Source organism: Callithrix jacchus, chromosome 11 (genome assembly GCF_049354715.1).
Source record: "Callithrix jacchus isolate 240 chromosome 11, calJac240_pri, whole genome shotgun sequence".
In the NCBI taxonomy this organism is placed as follows: domain Eukaryota; kingdom Metazoa; phylum Chordata; class Mammalia; order Primates; family Cebidae; genus Callithrix; species Callithrix jacchus.
This window is the reverse complement of record NC_133512.1, coordinates 59333297-59355782: the sequence shown is the minus strand read 5'-3', so window position 1 is coordinate 59355782 and position 22486 is coordinate 59333297. Positions and strand designations below refer to the sequence as shown.

Here is a 22486-nt window from a genome sequence, read left to right as displayed (position 1 = left end):
ATCCCTCACCCCTCCACTCACCCATGCCTGTTTGAAGCAAGACTATCAAGACTGAAACGCACCGGGCGCCTAAGGCACCACTCACCGCTACTTACGGAGATGCCCCCTGCAGACTCTTCACTGCACGCCCACAAACGCGCCCCAAAGTCTAATTGCACTCCGGGCGCGGAGTAGTTTGGCTCTCCCGCTTTCCGTAGGAGCCACGGCTTCCACCGCCTCTGGCTCCGCCCCCTAGCAACGCGCCGGCTTGTGTTAACAACCGGCCCGGGGTCGGACGCCTGGGTCACTCTGGGGTGCTGCCGCTGCGTTGTGCGGACTGCATGCCGGTGGCCTAGATCCCTGGCGGAATTTTGGGTCCTCTAGCGATTCTCAGGCTGCCTTCCCTTCTCGGTAGTGGGGTCTCTTTGGCCACCCCCGGCTGCGGGCGCACTGTAGGACAGGAAGACCCCCCCCCGTCTCCACCCCGCCGCCACCGCCATGTGGACAGAGAAAGCCGCGGCGATGGCCGAGGCCCAGGAATCCGGCTGCAGGAACAAGTCTAGCATTTCCCGTCAAACCCCTGTGGCTGGGGCGGTGACGGAGGACGATGAGGCGCAGGTATGAGCAGGTGTCTGTGCTTTGAGGGGGGAAGGGATGGGGGTGGGTGTGAGGTCTGGGGACTGGGTTCAAGACCTGCGGGTAGCAAGAGCGGAATTAGGGACAGGAGTGAAGATGGGGGAAGCCGCAGGATGGAGATTCCAAGCACAGAGGTAATAACGGATCCCCCAGGCCCCTGCGAACTGCACGGATTGCAAGGGGCTAGCTGTTGTCAACCATCCTGTCCGGGGACCAACGCTGTGTGGTCCTCCTAGAGGGTCCCAGCAAACTGAGTGGGCTGGGCGTTGCCGAGCTTCTTGTAAAAGTGGACACGGAGCTCTTGGGAGGAAACGAATCATTTTTAGCGAAATCTGATTTGATGACCACATCACTGTTTGCACTGAACTTTTTTATAGGTAGATCCCTGTTACCGAATGATGTTCTTGACATAGGTGTAAATTTTCTCATGCTTCACTTTGCTGTGACTAAAGCCCGCACCCAGAGGGGAGGAAAACTCTGTTAAAATTATAAATTAAGCATTTTTAAAATGTAAAATTGGAAGCTGGTTGTTACAGGTTAGGTGGGAGAGAACTAGGAGAGAAGAGAGTTGATTGAGTTTGTACTGTGTTTGGTTTGGGGTTTGCTTTTGTTATGAATACAGAATTCACTCTTTCAGGTTGGTCTGTTGAGAAATTCCACTTGAGGCCCATTCGTGGCGGAGGTGTTTAGAAACCCCAAGTTGTTTGTTGCCTACTAAGATTCCATTCCAAGGCTCTCCCAGAGAGACTTGATCGTGCCTTAAAAGCCGCGAATTCCCGGAGGAACCCTGTCCTGCCTCACACTAATGGTGTGGGGCCACTGTGGGAATTCCTGATGAAGCTTCTCAAGTCTCAGGCCGCGTCAGGAACCCTGTCTCTTGCGTTCACATTGTGGAGCCTTGGAGAGTTCCTTGGGAGTGGTCAGTTGACTGGGGGCCTCTTCTACCATGAGAATTAGGGTTGAGCTCTCTGAGGTCTGAGGTAGCCTGCCGAGCAACAGCACTTTGCATGAGGAGAAATAGGTGTTAGTGGAATTAGCCTAATCGACTTTGTGGACCTATTCCCATCTGGGCAGGGAGAATTTTGAGGAACAATAGCTCTCCACTCCCTGGGCTGCAAGAAAGATCAACAAACAGTACAGCCATACTCCTGGGCAGGGGGCAAAACTGAAAAGTCAGTGAATTTGATAATGGATGGCTCTCAGTCTTCCTTTACTTGCTGCAAGAAAAATTGGGGAACGTTATACAAGGCAGTCGAGCATGGCTTTTTTTTTTTTTTAAGGAAAAATTTAAAAAGCCGTTGCCAAAATAGTCCAAAACATATCAAAGTAAACAAGTATACCTGTGGATATGTGTACATTTCCTCCCTTTTTAAGTTTTATTTCTTTTTGTTCATTACTAACACTCTTTCCAGGGCCTGGGATTCTCTTCTAAGAAGAAAGCAATCAATTTGAGTTAATTAATGTTTCTGACTTGTTAATAACCAGTTCTAGGAGTAGTAACATTTTCAAAGTACTGAGGAAAAAGGTAGTTTCTCCCCAGAGAAACAGAAGAGGAACTTTTTAGAGCTGGGAGAAATCTTAGTGATCACTCAGCCTTCTTGTTTTTTGCTTGTGGTTGCTTTTACAAATGAGGACCCTAAGTACATGAAAAGTTAACTGAGTTACTCAGTTTCTTTACTCATAAAATGGGGTCTAGAGACCCTAGAATGAAAAAATGATGACCTTTTAGGCCTCTGCGTAAGGCCAGTTTAGGAAAGATCCTTGGAACTGTTTCCAATTCTTTCAAACCACTGCACATTTCCAAACTTCTCTTCTGCCTGTGGGTGCTTCTGAGACAGTATATCCTAGTGGCTAAAAGTGAGAGTATGACATTTACTTCAGTTCATTGTCAGCTTCATCTTTTACTAGCTATGTGACCAAAGGCAAGTATCTTAATCTTTCTGTCAAACGGAGATATCGATAGTACTTTTATGTTCATTATAAAGATTAAATGAAATAACACAAATAGCAAGCTTATGTAATAATATAGAGAACTTATACAGTGACCTATATATTGAAAACATGCAGTTATCAACATCATCGTCGTCATTGTCATCATCCTTTATCCAGGGAACTGTAGCTCCTAAAATTATTTGGGCCTTAAAGCTAAGGGATTCTCTAGAATTTTGATCGTTCCCACTGGCTTCTAGTATGTGAGAGTGAGACTGGATCCCCTGAAATAATATGTGTGTTTTGTTTTGTTTTGTTTTTTTTTGAGACGGAGTTTCGCTCATTACCCAGGCTGGAGTGCAATGGCGCGATCTCGGCTCACCGCAGCCTCCGCCTCCTGGGTTCAGGCAATTCTCCTGCCTCAGCCTCCTGAGTAGCTGGGATTACAGGCACGTGCCACCATGCCCAGCTAATTTTTTGTATTTTTAGTAGAGACGGGGTTTCACCAAGCAGACCAGGACGGTCTCGATCTCTTGACCTCGTGATCCACCCGCCTCAGCCTCCCAAAGTGCTGGGATTACAGGCGTGAGCCACCGCGCCCGGCCCAATATGTGTTTTAATGCATATTTCGGTCTGCTCATTTTATCCCTTCGGAGATGTTTCTAAGTTGCGCTGGATTTCCTAAAATAGAAATGCTACTCTGACTACCTGGGTTTTTGATAGCTGTTTTGCATCGTTTTCTTTATTACAGACCTCAATTGTAGCTTTCAGTTACCCTAACCTTAGTTTATACAATTAAAGAAATAGGCTTGAATATTGCTACCTAAGGCAGCAGGTAAAACGTACGGGTTATTCTGTTCGTTTTTTATGTGTGTATGCTTCACTTCTACCTTAAGTGGTATTTTTTCCCTGCATCTTTCACAAAAATATCTTTTGTAAAAGGCAGTAGCTCCTATGAATTCTATCTAAGCTACAACAAATGGTATTTGCAGAGTATTAGATTTTTCTAACTTCAATAACTTGGAAATGTTTATAGATTATGAGTAAAGTTATTAGTAAATAGGGAAAACAATAGGAATCTGGGATTTTGAATTGCTATTTTTGTTCCATGTTGTGAATTTCTCATAGACATATTCTATGTAAGCATTATATCTTCAAATTTTCTAAAAAATTTTTTACAGTCCCTACTGCAATAATTCCAACGTCTTCTTTTTTAAAGTGATTTATCATGCTTTTGAGTTTCAAAACAATAAAATAGTACCAGAATTTTGGTGGCCATTTTCTAATTATTAGGAACTTAGGACAAGTTGCTTGCTTTTTCTGTGTCTGTTTCCTTATCTGTAAAAGATATTTTTAGAAATGCCCACATCATTGAATTATTGTGAGAATTAAAGTTTAAAGTATTTGTAAAGCATTTAGCACAGTGCCCCAAACATACATTGCAAGTGTCCCATAAATGGTAACTTTCTGTTATTAGTGACTCTAGTCATAACAGCTTTATTAAATTATTGAATAAATTCAGATGATATTTACAGGGTGATATGATTTGGCTTTGTGTCCCCACTCAAATCTCATCTCGAATTGTACACCCAAAATGTTGAGGGAGGGGCCTGGGTGGGAGAGATTGGATCATGGAGGTGGTTTCCCCCATGCTGTTCTTATGATAGTGAGTTCTCACAAGATCTGATGGTTTTATAAGGGACTCCTCCTCTTTGCTCTCTCTCTCTCTCTGTCTTTCCTGCCGCCTGTAAAGAAGGTCTTTGCTTCCCCCTTGCCTTCCGCCGTGACTGTTTTCCCTGAGGTCTCCCTAGCCAGGTGGAACTGTGAGTCAATTAAATCTTTTTCCTTTCTAAATTACCCAGACATTTTTCCAAATATGTTTGCAGCAGTGTGAAAACAGACTAATACACAGGGTATAAAAACCTACCAAATAGGAAGATAGTTCTCAGATTGTTTTTTTAGTATTAATCCCAGTGATTATGTGGCTCTGGCTTCCTATGGGAAGGTAGAGGTAATGTAGTTTAAAGAGCACTTCATCCCTGGAGAATGATAGAATTGGCAGTGAAATTCATCTTAATATGTTGAAATCACAAGATATCTAATTGGTTACCCTTTATCTATTTTCTATTTAATGTTGCTTCCCTCATACTAAAGAATCCCAACCCCCTTTAGAGCAGTGCTTCTCAAACTTTCGTGTGCATATGGAGCACATGGGGATCTTATTAAAATGTGGATTCTGGTTCTGTAGGTCTTAGATGGATCCCAGGACTCCGCTTTTTGAACAGGCTTCCAGATGATGCTTGTGCTGCTAGTTGGAGGACCTCATTTCCCACTTTGCGTAACAATGCTTAGTGCATGATAGCTGTAGGATGGGATGAACAGTGCTACAGAGTTTCACAACAACTAATTTTTGGAAAGTCTTAAGAGGTAGTTTCATGTAAATTCAGATTATGAAACAAAACAACAAAGCAAAATTTCGAACCTCTCCCCATCAGATTAGATGAAACAAGGAGCACCAATGGAGCTTTAAAAATACTACTTGCCCTCCTGTCAGCACAATGCCTCGTTTCATCCTGTATTAATGTCACTCCTTCTAGTTAGCCGTTTGGTTCACACCTTGTCCTCTCTCCCCAATCTGTTTTCCTTAAACACCACTTTATCATCTTCCTTCCTCCCCCTCAGCCCCACCTTATTTCTTTCAGAATTCCACAGTAGCTTCTATTGCACTTTATCTAATATAATTACAATGACTAAATTACTTAACCTCTCTAGGCCTGTTTCCCTTCTTCCCTAGCCTGTATTTGATGAGTGTTCCCTTAACCTGGATGATCATTACAGTCATCTGAGGAGCTTTCTAAAGAAACTACACAGCTGGGCCCTACCCCAGATGTTCTCAGTCATAATCTCCAGTGTGGAGCCAGGGACACTTTGAAAAAGTTTCCTCAAATGATTTTTAGCCTCAGAACCACTGAACTCGATAGTATCTAAGATCTCTGCCAAAGCCTAAAGTGCCTCCATTCTACTTCTCTGTCCCACATTCTGGGTTTTCCATTACATGAGTTATCTATACTGTACGCTCTGATTACTGCCACCTCCATGAGGGCAGAAACCTTATGTGTTTTTTCTGTAATATTCCCCAATATATCACGCAGCACAATACCTGGTATACAGGACCTATATTTATTGAATATAAATGCCCTACCCTCTCTTCCAAATTGCACTAAATCTTACTCTACCTTTCGATCCTACCTGTCCAACAGGAAGTGCTTCCCATTGATTTTTATCCTCATAGTCTCATGAATGGGTATAGGCCTGGGTCTGAGTTACACAATTTCTCACCTAATTAGCACTTGTTTTATGTTAGTCATTGTTTCATTTGTGTAAGTTTTGTCTCTCCCACCGGAGCATGAGTTCCTTTAAGAGTAAGAAATATTTCAGTAGTTTTGTGTCCTTCCCAGAATTTCTTTCCTCTGAGCTCAGAGTGGAAATTTAAGTTTTAGCTTCCAGAGCCTCTGTGCTCTGGCCACTCTGGCTTCCTGGCTTCCTGGCTTCTCCTCCAGCATGCCAGATGTCTCGGCCTAAGGGCCTTTACATTTACACTTATCATGCTCACTGCCCGGAAGTTTTCCAGGCTTGAAATCCATGACTGGTTTCCTTACCTCCTTTAAGATTTTGCTGAAATGTTACCTTCTGTGAGTCCTTCACTGATGACCGGGTGTAAAATTTTACTCCTTGAGCACCACAGCATTTCCTACTCCCTTTATTTTCTCCAATACTTTCATCTTGTGCAATATACAACTTATTGATTTTTGTTTCCCTGAAAGCATATCATTTCCTTATGACAGCACATTTTGTGTTTTATTCACTGCCTTATCTTTAGCACCTAGAACAATGCCTGACACAGTGTAGGTGCTTAATATTATTTATAGAATTAATATGGTGATTAGTTGACTGGCATAGGTATCATGGCTGAACTTCCTTGCTCAAATTTGCTCTCCCTCTGAGAACCTATGAGAACTTTCACAATCTTCTAATTGATGTCGTATCCTGTCACTGTCTGTAATACTTCCATGAACTGTGTGCTTAGAATTGCCTAGCCCTGTTTATAGGGTTTTTGCAAGAAATAACCTCTGTATTTGGCTGCACATGCCTACAGTGACAGCTACTTGAGAGGCTAAAGCAGGAGGATCGCTTGAGCCTAGGAATTCTAAGTCAGCCTGGGCAACATAGGGACACCCCCATCTCCTTAAAGAGAGAGAAACTCCTTGGTTGTCCATTGAGGAGTCAGAGAACTAAGGAACAAAGAAGCAGAGTTTCTACATTAGACAGACCTGCTGGCCCATTAATTATTAATAGCCATGTGGCTTTAACAAGTTAGGTCCCAGGGCTTCAGTTTCATCAAGAGGGATAATAGTGCTATCTTTACTTGGTAGATTTGAAGATCACTTGAGATAAAAAATGCCAGACACATGAAAGGACCACTGTAAGTGTTAGTCTTTTTCTCCCATAACTGAGTATCAAATGAGCAAGTTTCTACCCTCTGAAATGTCCCTTGGTAAAGTGGGAAATAAGTTCATTCTGTAATTTGAAGTAGGTCTTATTTTCTCCAATGCAATTTATTAAACTTTTGATCTTAAAAGGTTTTGTGGATATTTTTACAATTTCTTCATAAACATCTGAAGTATTTTGATATTTGTAAATATTTCATTAGTATTTTGATATTTACATATGTATGTTCTGTTTTGTTTCTACTCTCTGCTTGTGTGTTCTCATTTACCCAAAATCTGCAATTATCAAGTTAAACCTCTGCACCAAATTTTTCTCATGTCCAACCCCCAAAACACACCTCTTCCCCCAGCATTCTGTGTCTCAGGAAATGTTGAAATCATTTATATAATTCCTCGAGCCAGGAAATTATGTTAAGCTTTTTTCTTCTTTCTCCTACTATGTCCATTCAGTCATTAGGTCTTGCTGAATCTACCTCCTTGATGTTTTAAATTTCATTTGCTGTTTTTTATACCAGTTACTGCTACCTATTCAACACCCGAAGTTACGGTCTACCTCCAACCTAATCCTCTTCAGTTCAATCTCACACAGCATACAAGATGATCTTTTCATAATTAAATTATTGTTAAATCTTATGGAAATAAATGAAGACAACCACAATAAACAGACTGTTTATTTAGAGATGCTAATAGCGTTGCTATAGGGAGGGAGTCAGCCACTATCACTTGCTTTTAGCAGAGACTCCAGTGCATCCTGGAAAGCTTTATAGTGGGGAAAAAAAGGTGTAGGGGAGTCTTCAGGTATATTCTGATTGTAGGTTGCTGACATGGGAAAGCTGGAGGTGGGCTAGCTAGAAGCAGGGTATCCTCTGTGATCAAACTGGAAAGCATATTTGTCTTTCTCTGGTCTTAAGTTAGAAGCAGGGGGACAAAAACCAGGAAAGCTGGCAGTCATTGGCCAAATCCTGACTTTTCTGAGCCAATTGCTGCAGAGGTTGTCAGCCAGAATTATTTTGTCATATATAGTCTGACCAGTGTCTGTTAATATGTTCAGTCTCAATACATTAAATAGCTTTTTAAGATCCTTGTATTACATGCAAAGCCTTCTATAAAATCCCATACGAGACGAATAGCTGCATGAGGTGAGGACATTGTTATTCCCCACACCTAGCACAATTCCTGAAATAAAAAACCTGCTAATCAATAGTTATAGAAGGAGGAAAAGGCTAGGGAAGGTAGACGGAGAGAAAGAAATCTTTTAAAATCTGCCAAGCAGGTAAAACATAGAGTAACATGAGATGGATAATGCAAGATAAATCTAGGAGAAATCTATGCTTTAATCTTTACTACTCCCTGTTCTTATAAAAATTATACTTGCTCATTTGGAGAAAAAATCTGAAAATTCACACAAATATTAGAAAGGAAATCATGCTTTGGGCTGGCCTGAGTGCAGTGCTGTTTACAGCTAATTGATTATAACCAGTTAAGGATTTCTTCCTTCTTCACTCCCACTGCTTCACTTGATTAGCCTTAAAAAAAAAATCCTGCATTGACATTTCATTCTAATATCCTTGTCTAACTCTCTCTAAGCAAATATTGTAGAAAATCAGAAAAGAAAAACCCACTGTGTGTGTGTGTGTGTGTGTGTGTGTGTGTGTGTGTGTGTGTGTAAAATCTGAGACTGTAGGAGGAGAAGAGAAAAGACAGCTAAAGTAGTGGTGGATGTCACTGCTAAATCCCCACATCTTAAAAGGCAGCAGTCTATTTACCAAAATTTTTAGTAACTGTAAATTTAACTATTTAACAGTAATATTTAACTATTTTTAGTGGTACCATAAGACCAGGTATAGATTAGTATTTAGTAAATCCTTTTAAAAATTATTTTTAAAAGTAAACATGTCTGGGCATGATGGCTCATGCCTGTAATTTCAACACTTTGGGCGGCCGAGGCTGGTATATTGCTTGAGCCCAGGCATTCTAGAATAGCCTGGGCAACATGGCAGCACTCCATCTCTACAAAAAATATAAAAATTAGCCAAGTGTGGGGTGGGATACCCCTGTAGTCCCAGATGCTCAGGAGGCTAAGGTAGAAAGATCATCTGAGCCCAAGGAAGTTGAGGCATGCAGTGAGCCATGATTGTACCACTGCACTCCAGCCTGGGCAACAGAGTAAGAACCTATGTCTAAAACAATAAATACATATAAATATAATTTTGAGTAAATGAGCTTATTCAGATACTTGATCCACAGACTTAAAGTTAGAATATTTCATTACAAATTGTTTTTGATGCCAAGACATCTGAGTTAGGATTCATTTTTTAAAATTGTTTTTGAAAGAAATTTCTTGAGATCAAAATATATGAATTTGTAATTTTTAAAGGCAAGGAAATTCTAAACCTAAGACAACGTAATAATGCTTATGTAGAAATATGGAAAAGTATTGCAGATTCAAAACTCAGAAACTGCCATGGTATTAACACTAAGTTACTTTCATAGATCTGTTTCTATATCATAATAGAATCTGTTGATTGAGAAAATATGAAAGTTTTAGATGCTTAAAAGAGGTCCTTGTGCTTTCTTGAAAAGGCTGTAATAAGAGTTATACTGTAAAATTGCTTGCCCCCCACCCCTGCCAGTAGTCATCTCTTGTTGGTTACCTATCTTGGTTATGTAATTATTCTGAAAGGTTCTGGAAAGTTTGAACTTCTTGCCACAAACCTCGAATGTCTGTCTGCATTGGAGGGGAGGTTAGAAGATAGAAAAAGTGGTAAGATTGGAGGACAGCTCACTCATCACTCAAAGAGCTGATGTTCCATTTAGCATCACTGATCTTCAGATACTAAAATGTCCACGCTGAGCCTCCCTGCTTTGATATAAAGTGCTGCCTCCTTCCCTTAGGTTCTTTCTTCTTCAAAGCAGCTGACTTCCAGTGTGGCAAGTGCTCCTATTTTTCTTGACTCACAATTGCCACTGCTTTAAGGATTTCAGAACATTTCTCTGAACATTGTTGCATTTCATCCTCACAGACACTTCTCAGTTTAGGCTTAGAAAAACCATCAGACGTACTTAAGATCACACAATTGGTGAAGAAATTACAGCAAGAACACAAAACTTGGGGTTCCAATTGCTCTGAGCCATGATGTATAGTATCTTTAGTAGGTTATACCTTAGTGCTCTTTCAAATGGGCATGATTTAAATGTTTGCTCAATATCTACTTAGAGATGAGAGGATGAACACCTTGTGAAAGAAGGGTAGAAAAGGAAGGTGTGGAGGCAGTACCCAATTTTGCATGTTTCTTCAGAATTGGTTATCTTTTGTTATTCAAGCAATCCCCTTGGAAATCATACTAGGATTTTTTTTTCTTGAGTGTAAGTGACTAAAAACAACTCATAAGGCTTAAAAAAAACACTGTTACATTATATAAAATACTTATGCATATAAGGAAAAACAAAATATATAAAAATAAAAATAGATGCATTTACATGATAGGAATAAGTAGGATTTCCCCCCTTTTTCATATGTTTCATATCTTCATTGCATCATCTTTTCAAACATTTGTTTTAAAGTAGAAGTAAGCATGAAAGCAGGAAAGAGGATACAAAGAAAACTGGGAGAGCTTAACTCCTGTAATGGCGGTAAGCACTGTGACCTAATATTGAATTAAGAATAAAATGTCAGGTAGCAATGCATTAACCTCAAATATAAATAGTGTCAAAACTACACTTAGAATTTGTAGATCTCTGTATATCATAAATACTTTACTTGTTATTGGATTATTTCATTTTTTGTTGTTGTTGTTGGGTTTTTTTGTTTTGTTTTGTTTTGCTGTTTGTATTTTATTTATTTATTTATTTTGCAGATGGAGTTTCACTCTGTATGCCCAGGCTGGAGTGCAGTGGCATGATCTCGGCTCACTACAACCTCCACCTCTGGGTTCAAGCAATTCTCCTGCCTCAGCCTCCCAAGTAGTTGGGATTACGGGTGCCCACCACCATGCCCACCTAATTTTCTGTATTTGTAGAGACAAAGTTTTACCATGTTTACCAGGCTGGTCTTGAACTCCTGATGTCAGGTGATCCACCCACCTTGGCCTCACAAAGTGCTGGAATTACAGGCGTGAGCCACCGTGGCTGGCCTTGTTTTGCCATTGTGTTGTTTGAGTTCCTTGTATATTCTTGTTATTAATCCTTATCAGATGGATAGATTGTAAATATGTTCTCCCATCTTTTAGGTTGTATCTTTACTCCATTAATTGTTTTCTTTCCTGTGCATACACTTTTTAGCTTGATGTAATCTCGTGTGTCTATTTTTGCTTTTGTGGCCTGCACTTTTGAGATCCTACCCAAAAAAATCTGTGCCCAGACCAGGGTCCTAAAGTGTTTCCCCAAAGTTTTCTTCAATAATTTCATAGTTTGGGATCTTATATTTAAGTCTTTAATCCATTTTTATTTGATTTTTTATATGGTGAGACATAGGGGGCTACTGTTATTCTTCTGCATGTCTGTCCAGTTTTCCCAACACCATTTATTGAAGGGACTATTCTTTCCCCACTGTATGTTCTTGGTACGTTTGTTGAAAGTGATTTGGCTGTGAATGCAGGGACTTATTTCTGGGTCCTCTGTTCTGTTCCATTAGCCTATGTGTCTGTTTTTATGCCAGTACTATGCTGTCTTGGTTACTATAGTTTTGCAATATATTTTGAAGTCAGGTAGTGTAATGCCTCCAGCTTTTTTCTTTTTGCTTAGGATTGCTTTGGCTGCTCAGGGTCTGCTACTTATACTTTGGATGATAGAACTCATTTTCTTCCCTGTTTACCAATGAATAACTTTATTATAAAATTATATAGCCTCTTCTTGTTTGCATTTTCCAAGTATTTATTAAGCAACTAACAATATTATATGTCAGGTCCAGTGCTTGATGCTGGGAATGCCCGAAAGCAAAAATCTTTGCTCTTAAGCAAACTTTGGGGCAGAAAGTGGTGGGGAACGAACATATAGACCCTTTCAGAACAATGTCATGGGAATTTTAAGGGATGTAAATGTAGGGTGCTATGAGAGCATAACATTTTTCTAGCCTTTTAAATCCTTTGGGAAGGTAATACCTGAGCTTCATTTTGAAGGACCTGTGAGAATTAACCAAGGAGAGGAATAGGAATGTAACAACATGAGTGAAAACAGAGGAGAGGTGAGGGGCATTAGTGGGGAGTCATTGGATAGTTTAGATGGGTCATATTCAGATTTGAGTTTTATTATTCTGATGGTAGAGTAGAGGATGGTGTTGAAGGGTGCAAGAGTGGAGGCAGGGAGAACAGCAGGAAACCTGCAAAACTGAATAAGAGCTAAGAACTAAATAAATCAGTAAGATGGGATAGGCTCAAGAAATATTTAAGATGTAAAATCTGTAGAACTTGGAAGTTCCTGTTTTTTTAATGTTGTTTACTGGAAGAATGGTGGTACTGGGAGAAGGGATACCTAGTTCAGAAAAGCAATCTCCTACCTGTAGTTTACAAGCTATTCCTACCATATATCTGCATAGGCAAACTTAGTGTAATGTATATGCAAGTACAAGATAATTTTATTTCTCAAGGTATGGAAGTGCTATTATTTCTAAATATTTTCTTAGGCCTTTCAGGGCTGAGGAAATTTTAAAACATTAAGATTATAAGATAATACTAGAATTCAGAAGGGTTATTTTTACTCCCAAATCTATTTATACCTCTAAGTTTTCATCTACTTTTCGTTCTCCCCTTACTATCTTAGTGTCATAAGACATTTCTGAAGTTACAAAGGGAAAATATAAATGAGTTTGTTAGATATTGATATAGACTTATTGATATAGAATATTAAGAGTTATATGTTTTTTAGGGTGTTTTCAAGCCTATGGACCTTAACCATGTCATCAAACTTCTTGAAGAGACTAATAAAGTGAGTAAGCTTTGAGAGAAAATTACTCCACTGCAGTACTTACAAACTATTTCCCTGAAAGGTAACATATGTTCCTTCAAATGTAAGTCTTATTTATCTCCTTTTGTTGAAAACATTTCAAATAGTACATTTCTTATATTCAAGGACTATTTAAATTTAGTATGATATATTTAATGAAGTGGGGAGACTGGAGGAAGAGAATAGTTGCTTTTATGAGATGGACAAACCCATGGTGGTTGTAACAGAAGGAATGTTAAGAGCAGAGAAAGAATCATCTAGCCTCTGTTAAGTGCTTGTTACCAAGAAGGATTGGAGGAGGGGAATGGTGGAAAACATGGTACCATGGTGTACTAATTATGAAATCAGGATAGGTACACACAAACACATACACATAGATAATTTATTTTGAGAACAATCATATATAAGATGTAATGAAAATGAAGTTATTTTAGACAGAAAACTCAAAATTGGGAAAGCAGGCATTGAGGGAAAATATAATGTGTGTACACTCATGCTCATACACCACCTGATGTTGCCAAGACTTGACTGAATGCCTAAAAGCCAGCACACACTAGGAACTTATGTGGTGATTTCCAAAAAGTAATACATATTGTTAGTAAGCAGAAAATGGGTTGACCATAGTATAGCCTATCAAAAGAAAACAATGTCCTATGAATAGTAGGCACAAAAATTTGGTCACTGTTTTAACATTTTTTTATTCTCTGCTTTTTTTTAATAGAAAGGAGAAAAAATGACTATTGGAATAATTTATCTTTTGTTGGCTAACATTGTTGTGAAAAGTTTTATTTATTGTGACTGTATCTACATTAAAAAAAACACACACAACTACATAGAGCTCCTATTACCTGTTTAATAAGGCTACACAGAAAAAGTATAGACAATATCACCGCTTTTACATAGAGCTCCTATTAGCTGTTTAATAAGGCTACAGAGAAAAAGTGTAGACAATATCACAGCTTTTCAGAAACATTTAAGATAAAAAGGACAGATGGAATTCAGTCATGGAAACACATCACTATGTAGAAGTTTTGCTTATTTTCATTTTTAATTGATTTAAGATGTTTGGCTTGCATAGAACACTGAGCATATCTTAGAGGTTAAAAGTACAATTTCTAGAGTCAGCTTTCCAAATTTGACTTCTAACATCACCACTTTTTAGCTATTTATTTTGGACACATTACTTTAAAGTGTTTCAGCTTGTGTTTCCTGTTCTGGAAAAGAGAGATCATAATAGTATCTTCCTAACAGGGTCATTTTGGAAATTAATGAAGTGATAAGTATATGTGGTGCCCACGTGGTACATGGCATAGAAAAAAATTCAGTGTACTTCAGTTGTTGTTAATATTATTTCTGGAAAAAATTACTGGTTTTATATTAACCTAGTTTTGATTCCCAATTTCCTAATCAAAATTAAATGATAGTTTATTTTTGTTACATAATATTTGTACATGTTTATGGGGTACTTGTGATACTTTGTTACGTGCATAAAATGTGTAATGATCAAGTCAGTATTTAGGGTATCCATCACCTCTAGCATTTATCATTTCTATGTGTTGGGAGCATTTCAAATCCCTCTTCTAACTATTTGGAAATACATACTACATTGCTGTTAACTAGAATCACCCTATTTTGCTATCAAATATTCACCATCACAGTCTTCCTACCTTTTGTAATTATCATTCTAGTCTATGTCTCCATGAGAACAACTTTTTTAGCCTCCACATGAGTGAAAATGTGTGATATTTATCTTTCTAAACCTGGCTTATTTCACTTAATATCTTCTAGTTCTATCCATGCTGCTACAAATGACAGGATTTCATTCTTTATTGCTTAATAATATTTCATTGTGTATGTATACCATATTTTCTTCATCCATTCATTATCTTAGGTTGATTCCATATCTTTGCTGTTATGAATAGTGCTGCAGTAAACATGGGATTGTAGGTATCTCTTTGATATACTGATTTCCTTTCCTTTGGATAAATACCCAGTAGTGATATTGCTAGATCATACAGTAGTTCTAATAGTTTATTTTTACCTTCACTGTTTCAGAAAACATTTTATAATATTTACATTATAATATAGGAATTTAAGAATTACTTGATAATATTAATGTGTCTACTTTTGATGTTGAAGAATTTTTTAAAATCTCAACAAATTTAATAGCACAAAAGAAGTAAAACAGGTCATTTGTTTTAGGATGGCTTAGAAGAAAAACAACTTAAATTTGTCAAGAAACTGGTACAGTGTTATCAGAATGGACTTGTATCCTTTACATGTGTATGTATACATGTTCATTTCATTTATTCTGAAACAAGAGAATTTCTGTTAGAAAATATATTAGTTTTCTATTCCTGTTGTAACAAATTACCACAAATTTGATGGCTTAAAACAACATAAAGTTATTATCTTACAGTTTTGGAGGTTAGAAATCCAAAATCTACCTCACTAGACTAAGTCAAGATGTTGACAGCACTGGTTCTTCCTGAAGACTCTAGAGGAGAATCATTTCCTTGCCTTCCCCAGCTTCTGGAGGCTTCCTGGATTCCTTGCCTCATGCTCTCTTCTGCCCACTGGCATCACTGTCACCTCTGCTCCTGTCATCACATCATCTTCTCTCTCTGACCCTCCCTGCCTCCCTCTTTCCTGTATGAGGATGCCTGTGATTATGGTGCGCACACCTGGATAGTCTAGAATAATTTTCTTATCTCAAAATCCCTAATCATGTGAAAAGCCCCTTTGCCATGTAACATAGTTACAGACTCCAGGAATTAGGACATGGACATCGTGGGGAAGGCCATTAATCTGTCTACCTCAGGAAAACTGGAGAGGCCATTATTCTGTCTACCACATAAAATATCTAACATTTTATTTATTTATTTATTTTTACAAAACTGTATTTTCTATCAGAAAATGTAAATAAAATTGAAGAAACAATATAACACAAGTAACTGTGGATAATGTCAGTTTTTGTAGATTCAGTAAAACAATGGGTGTAGTTAGGAGGGCCAAATCAAAGTCTTGTTTCTATTAATTTACATGGGCAGTATACCTTTGATAAGCTTCTTCACTTCTCCACCCTTATAAAGTAATAGAAGCTCATGAGGTTGTTAGGAAGGTTAGATGAGATTATATACATGCAAGTGCTTGATAATCTGCAAAATATTATATATTATTCTCACTAAGTTTACCACCCTGATCAGAATACATGGAGACCAGTATGTCTTAAAACTATCTATACATAAAAGCCAGGTGTGATGGCTTACACCTATAATCCCAGCACTTTGGGAGGCCAAGGCAGGAGGACTGCTTGAGGCTAGGAGGTCAAGACTAGATAGGTCAACATGTCAAGATTTTGCCTCTATAGAAAAACAAATAGCCAGGTGTGGGTGTGTGCCCATATTCCTAGCTGCTGGGGAGGCTAAGATAGAAGGATTGCTGAAGCCCAAGAATTCAAGGTTACAGTGATCTAAGATCGTGACACTACACTCCAGTGTGGGCAACTGAGTGAGACCCCCTCTCAAAAACAAACAAACAACTAGTACATGTAGATAAGAACCAGTTTGTTGTTGGGTTGTGATTTGGTTTTTGGGTGTGGTTTTTTTTTTTTTTTGAGACAGGGTCTCCATCCTGCCTTAGTTGCCCAGGCTGGAGTACAGTGATGCAGTCATAGCGCACTGTGACTTCAAACCCCTGGGCTCAAGTGATCCTCCCACCTCAGCCTCCCAAGCAGCTGGGACTACAGGCATGCAGCCACCATGCCCAGCTTTCTTTATTTTATTTTTGTGGAGTTTCATTATGTTGTCCAGGTTGGTCTTGAATTGCTGAGCTCCAATAATCCTCTCACCTTGGCCTCCCAAAGTGCTGGGATTACAGGTGTGAGCCACCGCAGCTGGCCATTAAAAAAAAATTTACATATATATGCTATTGCAAAATAAAATAAAAGTATCACACAAATATTAGGTTGTTATAAAAGTTTTCATATATCCACTCTTGCTTTCTGTATTCATTTTGTCACAGACTGGTAAATACATTTCCAGAACTGACAGTGGTTCATAGACCACACTTTGAATAGTATTCATCTAAATCAAGCTTGTCCAACCCTCAACCTATGGTATGCATGCCACCCAGGATGGCTTTGAATGTGTCTCGACATAAATTTGTAAACTTCCTTAAACATTATGAGATTTTTTTTTCAATTTGTTTTAGCTCATCAGCTATCATTAGTGTTAGAGTATTTGATCTATCTGTGACCCAAGACAATTCTTCCAGTGTGGGCCAGGGAATCCAAAAGATTGGACACCCCTGAAAATGATCTTGAACAGTTTTCTGACTTGGTCTAAAGAAGGTATCAAGCCCATGCATTGTGGCTCATGCCTGTGATCTCAACACCTTAGGAGGCTAAGGTAGGAGGATCATTTGAGACCAGGAGTTTGAAACCAGCCTGGGCAACATAGCATGACCTGTCTCTACCAAAAAAAAAAAAAAAAAAAAAAAAAGCCATGTATGGTGGTGCACACCTGTAGTTCTATCTTCTCCAGAGGCTGAGACTGAGGTGGAAGGATCGTTTGAGCCCAGGAATTCAAGGCTGCAGTGAGCCGTGTTTGTGCCATTGCACTCCAACCTGGGTGGGGGTGACTGAGTGAGACCCTGTCTTTAAAAAAGAAAAAAATAAAAGTTATCAAGCTCTAATATTAGCTTGTTCCAGTTCAAAACCTCTTAAGGCTTCCATTCAGGAAAATGTTTCTTAAAATTTTATCTAAATATTTTATTATTATATTTTAGCCTTGGTTTTATTTTGACCCGTTCAATCTTAGGGCTCCTGTATATCAAGCCCTATTTACTGGTAGCTGAAAAAGTCTAGTAGCAGGTGATTTCTTTTCCTGTTTTAACCTGACACCTCCACATCTCCATCATTGTTTTTCTTCAAGTTAAACCATTGGTGGCAATTGGCTCTATTTCTGAATTCTTTTCATAGGCTGGCTATAGAAGTGGTAAAACTTACCAAAGTTAGAGACGTGTGTTGGTCACTTCTCTAGGAGGTTAACAGAGCTTTTTATTTCCAGTGTGCCCAGCTCTCCCATCTCTTTCTAAGAGGTCCTAGAGAAAGGCTAGAAGTAATAAGATTCACCAACAAGAGTAAGTCACATCTACCATAATTTCTTAACTGTAAAACAAAATCAATGAATTGTGTTTATGTGCCAATAGGATTTTTAATAGATAAAATAAAAGATACTTTTATCTGAAGATCTAGAAAGGCTATATTTTGCTTTCATATTAGTTTCAGATAAAATCCTAACCAATTTAAACCTTAAATACTGGAAAATGCATCTGAGTTTTAATGTTAATAAAATAGTGGAGTAAAGTAGGTTTGGGTTGCTTATTATGAGACAGAATATGTGTGTGTGGGTGGGGTGGGGGAGGAAGATGAAGGGTATAATTGAGCCTAATCAATAAATTAATGTTTTCAATGTGCTATTACTCGTTGCCAGTGGGGAAATTATTGATCAACTGAATCTGTGTTGTAGCAGTTGGTAATCCAACTCTTCAGTTCCGAGAGGAAAAAAATTGTGAGTAGTTTACTGAGGCAAAAAGAAAATAGTTTTCTTAAAAAATGTGGTTCTAAATTTCCTTTCTTAGACTTCAAAATAAGAATAATTAAAATAGTATCTACTGCATTTAACAAAATAGTTGGAATTCTAGACTTTTTTCACAGAATTATTATAAAGAGTATGTTAATAAAAATATTAATATTAATTTTATTTCTTAACTAAACATATTAAAGCCATTAAGGGATTTAGCACAGATATTTAAAATTCTGAATCTGTGTGCAGGAAAAATAAAAAACCAGCCTCGTTTTATAGAATCTGCATATGATATCATAAAATTGTGTGGGTAAGTTATCTTTCTTTAACTTTGTTTTGTATTAGCATGGAATATTTTATTATGTTTCTTATATCACAAACATACTATGCATTATAGTGTAGCAGATTGCTACAGAACTCAGACAACTTCAGGTCAACACTTGATTCCAGCAGTTGATACTTCAGGTAATCAATTTTCTGTGCTCTGAGATTGATAGCCACAAGAGATTAAATTGTAAGTATACTGAAATGCTTTCTTGTAATTAGTTGCTATCAAGTGAATGATATTAGATGTAACCAAGGAATTATAGTGTTTTTCAGAGAATCCTTGAGTGAACTTATGGATATACTTATAGTTTCAGTCTAGTTTTTCTCTCTGTCTTTAGAAAATTTGGGTCTCAAAGATATATTCGGTTATATGTCATGTTTTACTTGATTTTTGAAATTTGAGAGAATAAAACATCAACAATTACATTTGACATATATTTTAAACATGTAAGTTAGAGGTAAGAATTATACAATTAACATGTCTTATTCTTTCTACTGTTGGTTCCCTAAGAGTGTATGGTCCTTGGTGCCACATAGTGGCTAATCTAGGTATATATTAAAATATTTTAGTTGTTAAACGTAATGTAGTAGGGAGGAATAAACCCTTCTGACAAATTTACCTTCTGAACCTTTCTACCAATTTACCTTTTAAAATAGCAATTATTTACTTTAATATACAAATATATAAATAATAGAAAAGTTTAGTAAAACTATGCATTCATGGTAGGTTCTAACTCTCACTTTTAGATTTAGCAGTAATAATATTTGAAATGTTTGTAACCACTTATATTTAATTTTTTCGATATCTGGATAACATAATCAAAATAATGTATTGAATATCTACACCATGTCTTGCTTTTTAATAGGAACAGAGGGAAATAAAGAAATAAATGGTTGCTCTGGTGTTTTCCAGGAATTGGAAATTATTATATTGACATACGATTATATAATGTAAAACTTAAATTTCAAGGCTTTGTAAGTCCTAGAATGCCAAGTTCATAAGCATTACTTTCAACATCTCTGCTCCTACAGAGCTCTGCACAGGGTTGGTTCTCTATGAAAACTTGTCACGGAATGTTTAATTGTATAATATGATAAATATTTTTTAACTGGAGTCTTCATTTTCCCTCATATTTCATAATTATTCACATTGTTAATTTTTTCTACATTTCTAATTTCAGTATATGTCTAGATAACTTCTCTATGCCTCACCCTCACTTATTTCTCTTTTCAAGACATTTTTGGAAGATAAAAACAATGAAAATAGAATAATAATGTCAAGGCGTTCCGTTTTGGCCTCCAAGTAGTACAGTTTTCTCATTGCATCAGAACTATAATGCTGGCCAGGCGCAGTGGCACACGCCTGTAATCCCAGCACTTTGGGAGGCCAAGGTGGGCGGATCATGAGGTCAGGAGTTTGAGACCAGCCTGGCCAACACAATGCAACCCTGTCTCTACTAAAAATACAAAAATTAGCTGGGTGTGATGGCAGCCGCCTGTAATCCCAGCTTCTCGTGAAGCTATGGCAGGAGAATCGCTTGAACTTGGGAGGCGGAGGTTGCAGTGACCAGAGATCGCACCACCGCACTCCAGCCTGGGCAACAGAGCGATCCTCCATCTCAAAAAGAAAAGAAGTATAATACTCATTTTTAAATAATCTTTTTGGCTGAAAACTCTTCTGATGCTTTATCTTATAGGTTGTCTCCTTTGCTAGAAAAGGAAAAAGGTTGACAAAAAGTACTAGTTTCAGAGTCCTTCACTTTAGAGATCCAACAAGCAGCTGGATAACAAATATACATTATTTGTTTCAAATGACAAATTCTGACAAACACTAGAAATGAACTTCTGTGGCATTTGTAAAATTGTCCTTTTTGTAGCTTGCTCTTCAGATATTTCGTTAAATTCAAATTGGTCTTATATGCTATTAATACATCCTCATGTGATAGTTCTCACTGCTGTTTTCAACCACTTGTTTAGTTTTTCTTTAAAAACATGAATTTAAAGTCCTCTCTATATAGGATATGTTGTACTTTAAATAGCATAGGAGGTTCACATTTTGAACTCATGAAATATCAAGATAGTTTATATATTTAAGAATAACTTTTATAATTCCTTTGAAATTTAGATTGACCCAGGTTTATGTGCTGGATCTTTAAGATTTATAAATAAGTTCCTTTCAAATAACTTTGTTATGATGGCATGAAATGCAATTCTAATATAATAATATTTGTAAACTTGAATACCTTAATGTCTGCAAAAGCATTCTGTTATTTTGTAGTTAGTAACTAACCCAGCTAATAAGGAAAAAGGCACTGAAGAATGAATAAATTATTTGATTTTGGCTAGAGTTTTGGAAATTTCAGGAAAAACTCTTAACCAGTTTTTAAGTTATTAGTGAGCTTAAATCTATGGTTTGTATCAGATTTTCCAATGTTGTTCTAACTTTGATAGAATTACTATTTTGACCTCAAAGAGAAAGAGGGTTCCTAAGTTTTTATTCCTTAACCTGTGCCTTTTACATCCATCTCTTAATTTTTATAATTAATATAATTTTTTTGGTCAGTTCATTAGAAACTTTTTTTTTTGAGACAGAGTCTTCCTCTGTTGCCTGGCTGGAGTGCAGTGCCATGATTTCGCCTCACTGTAGCCCATGCCTCCCTGGTTCAAGTGATTCTCCTGTCTCAGCCTCCTGAGTAGCTGGGACTATAGGTGCGTGCCACCACACCTAGCTAATTTTTGTATTTTTAGTAGAGACAGGGTTTCACCATGTTGGCCAGGATGGTCTCAATTGATTGACCTCATGATCCGTCCACCTTGGCCTCCCAAAGTTCTGGGATTACTGGCATGAGTCACCGTGCCAGGCCCCAGAAACAGTTATAATACTATTAAAGTATAATACTATGTATTACAACTAGTAATTAATAGTTGTCAATTCCCCAGGGCTAAAGAATAGAATATTATTATTAATTTATTCTTTAGAAATGAAATCTCCCCCACTTACAAATGATGCTTCAATCAAATACTTTATTAAAAATTACTCTTACTATTCTTATTGAAGCTTGCCATTTTTGAAAAAGAAAGTATCGGATGAAATAACTTATGCTGAAGATACTGCTAATTCAATTGCACTTCTGGGTAAGTTAAGATTTCCTTAAGGTGGATGTAACACATGACAGGTCCTACTGACAAGGAAGTATTTATTTTCTTCAAGTTTGACTAAGAGAACTCCTTCTCCATGTCTAGGATCTTCTCTTATTTTCTGGTAGGAAATTAATCAGAGTATGTTCGGTGATAATTCTGGTACTGTATTCTGCTCAGGTGTTTCATGATACTAGTAAAAGTCTGTGTCCCTTAAGTACAAGGACAGGCTGATTATTTAGTTTAATAAATTATTATTTAATTTGATGAAATGTTTGTTAACTATTTTTGTATCAGAAAGTATGCATCCCCTTTTTAAGTAATCACAAAAACATTTCAACTTTGAACTCTAATACTTAGATGCTACAATCATAGAATTATTCATTAAATGATCTAAAATTTTAAATCAAATCATAAAATAATAGCATATTGAGAACTTTA

General features: G+C 37.6%; 1 protein-coding gene across 12 annotated transcripts in view; it reads left to right on the top strand.

Annotated features, from left to right (window-relative positions):
• The first annotated feature begins 244 nt into the window (after positions 1–244).
• The window catches only part of CFAP69 (cilia and flagella associated protein 69), a 65067-nt gene continuing 42825 nt past the window's right edge, over positions 245–22486 (top strand). For 2 of the 12 annotated variants that reach the window (XM_002751646.6, XM_054237310.2), the window contains exons 1-5: positions 245–597; positions 12915–12974; positions 15195–15260; positions 18781–18890; positions 21966–22042. In XM_002751646.6, the coding sequence (XP_002751692.2) occupies positions 478–597; positions 12915–12974; positions 15195–15260; positions 18781–18890; positions 21966–22042 (433 nt within the window). In that variant the 5' untranslated portion in view covers positions 245–477. Of the gene's footprint in view, positions 598–11008; positions 11123–12912; positions 13036–15194; positions 15261–18061; positions 18135–18780; positions 18891–18925; positions 19046–20419; positions 20542–21495; positions 21617–21965; positions 22043–22486 lie in introns of those variants that run through there. The other 10 variants (XM_078342836.1, XM_078342834.1, XM_078342837.1 and 7 more) reach the window with 8 other exon arrangements.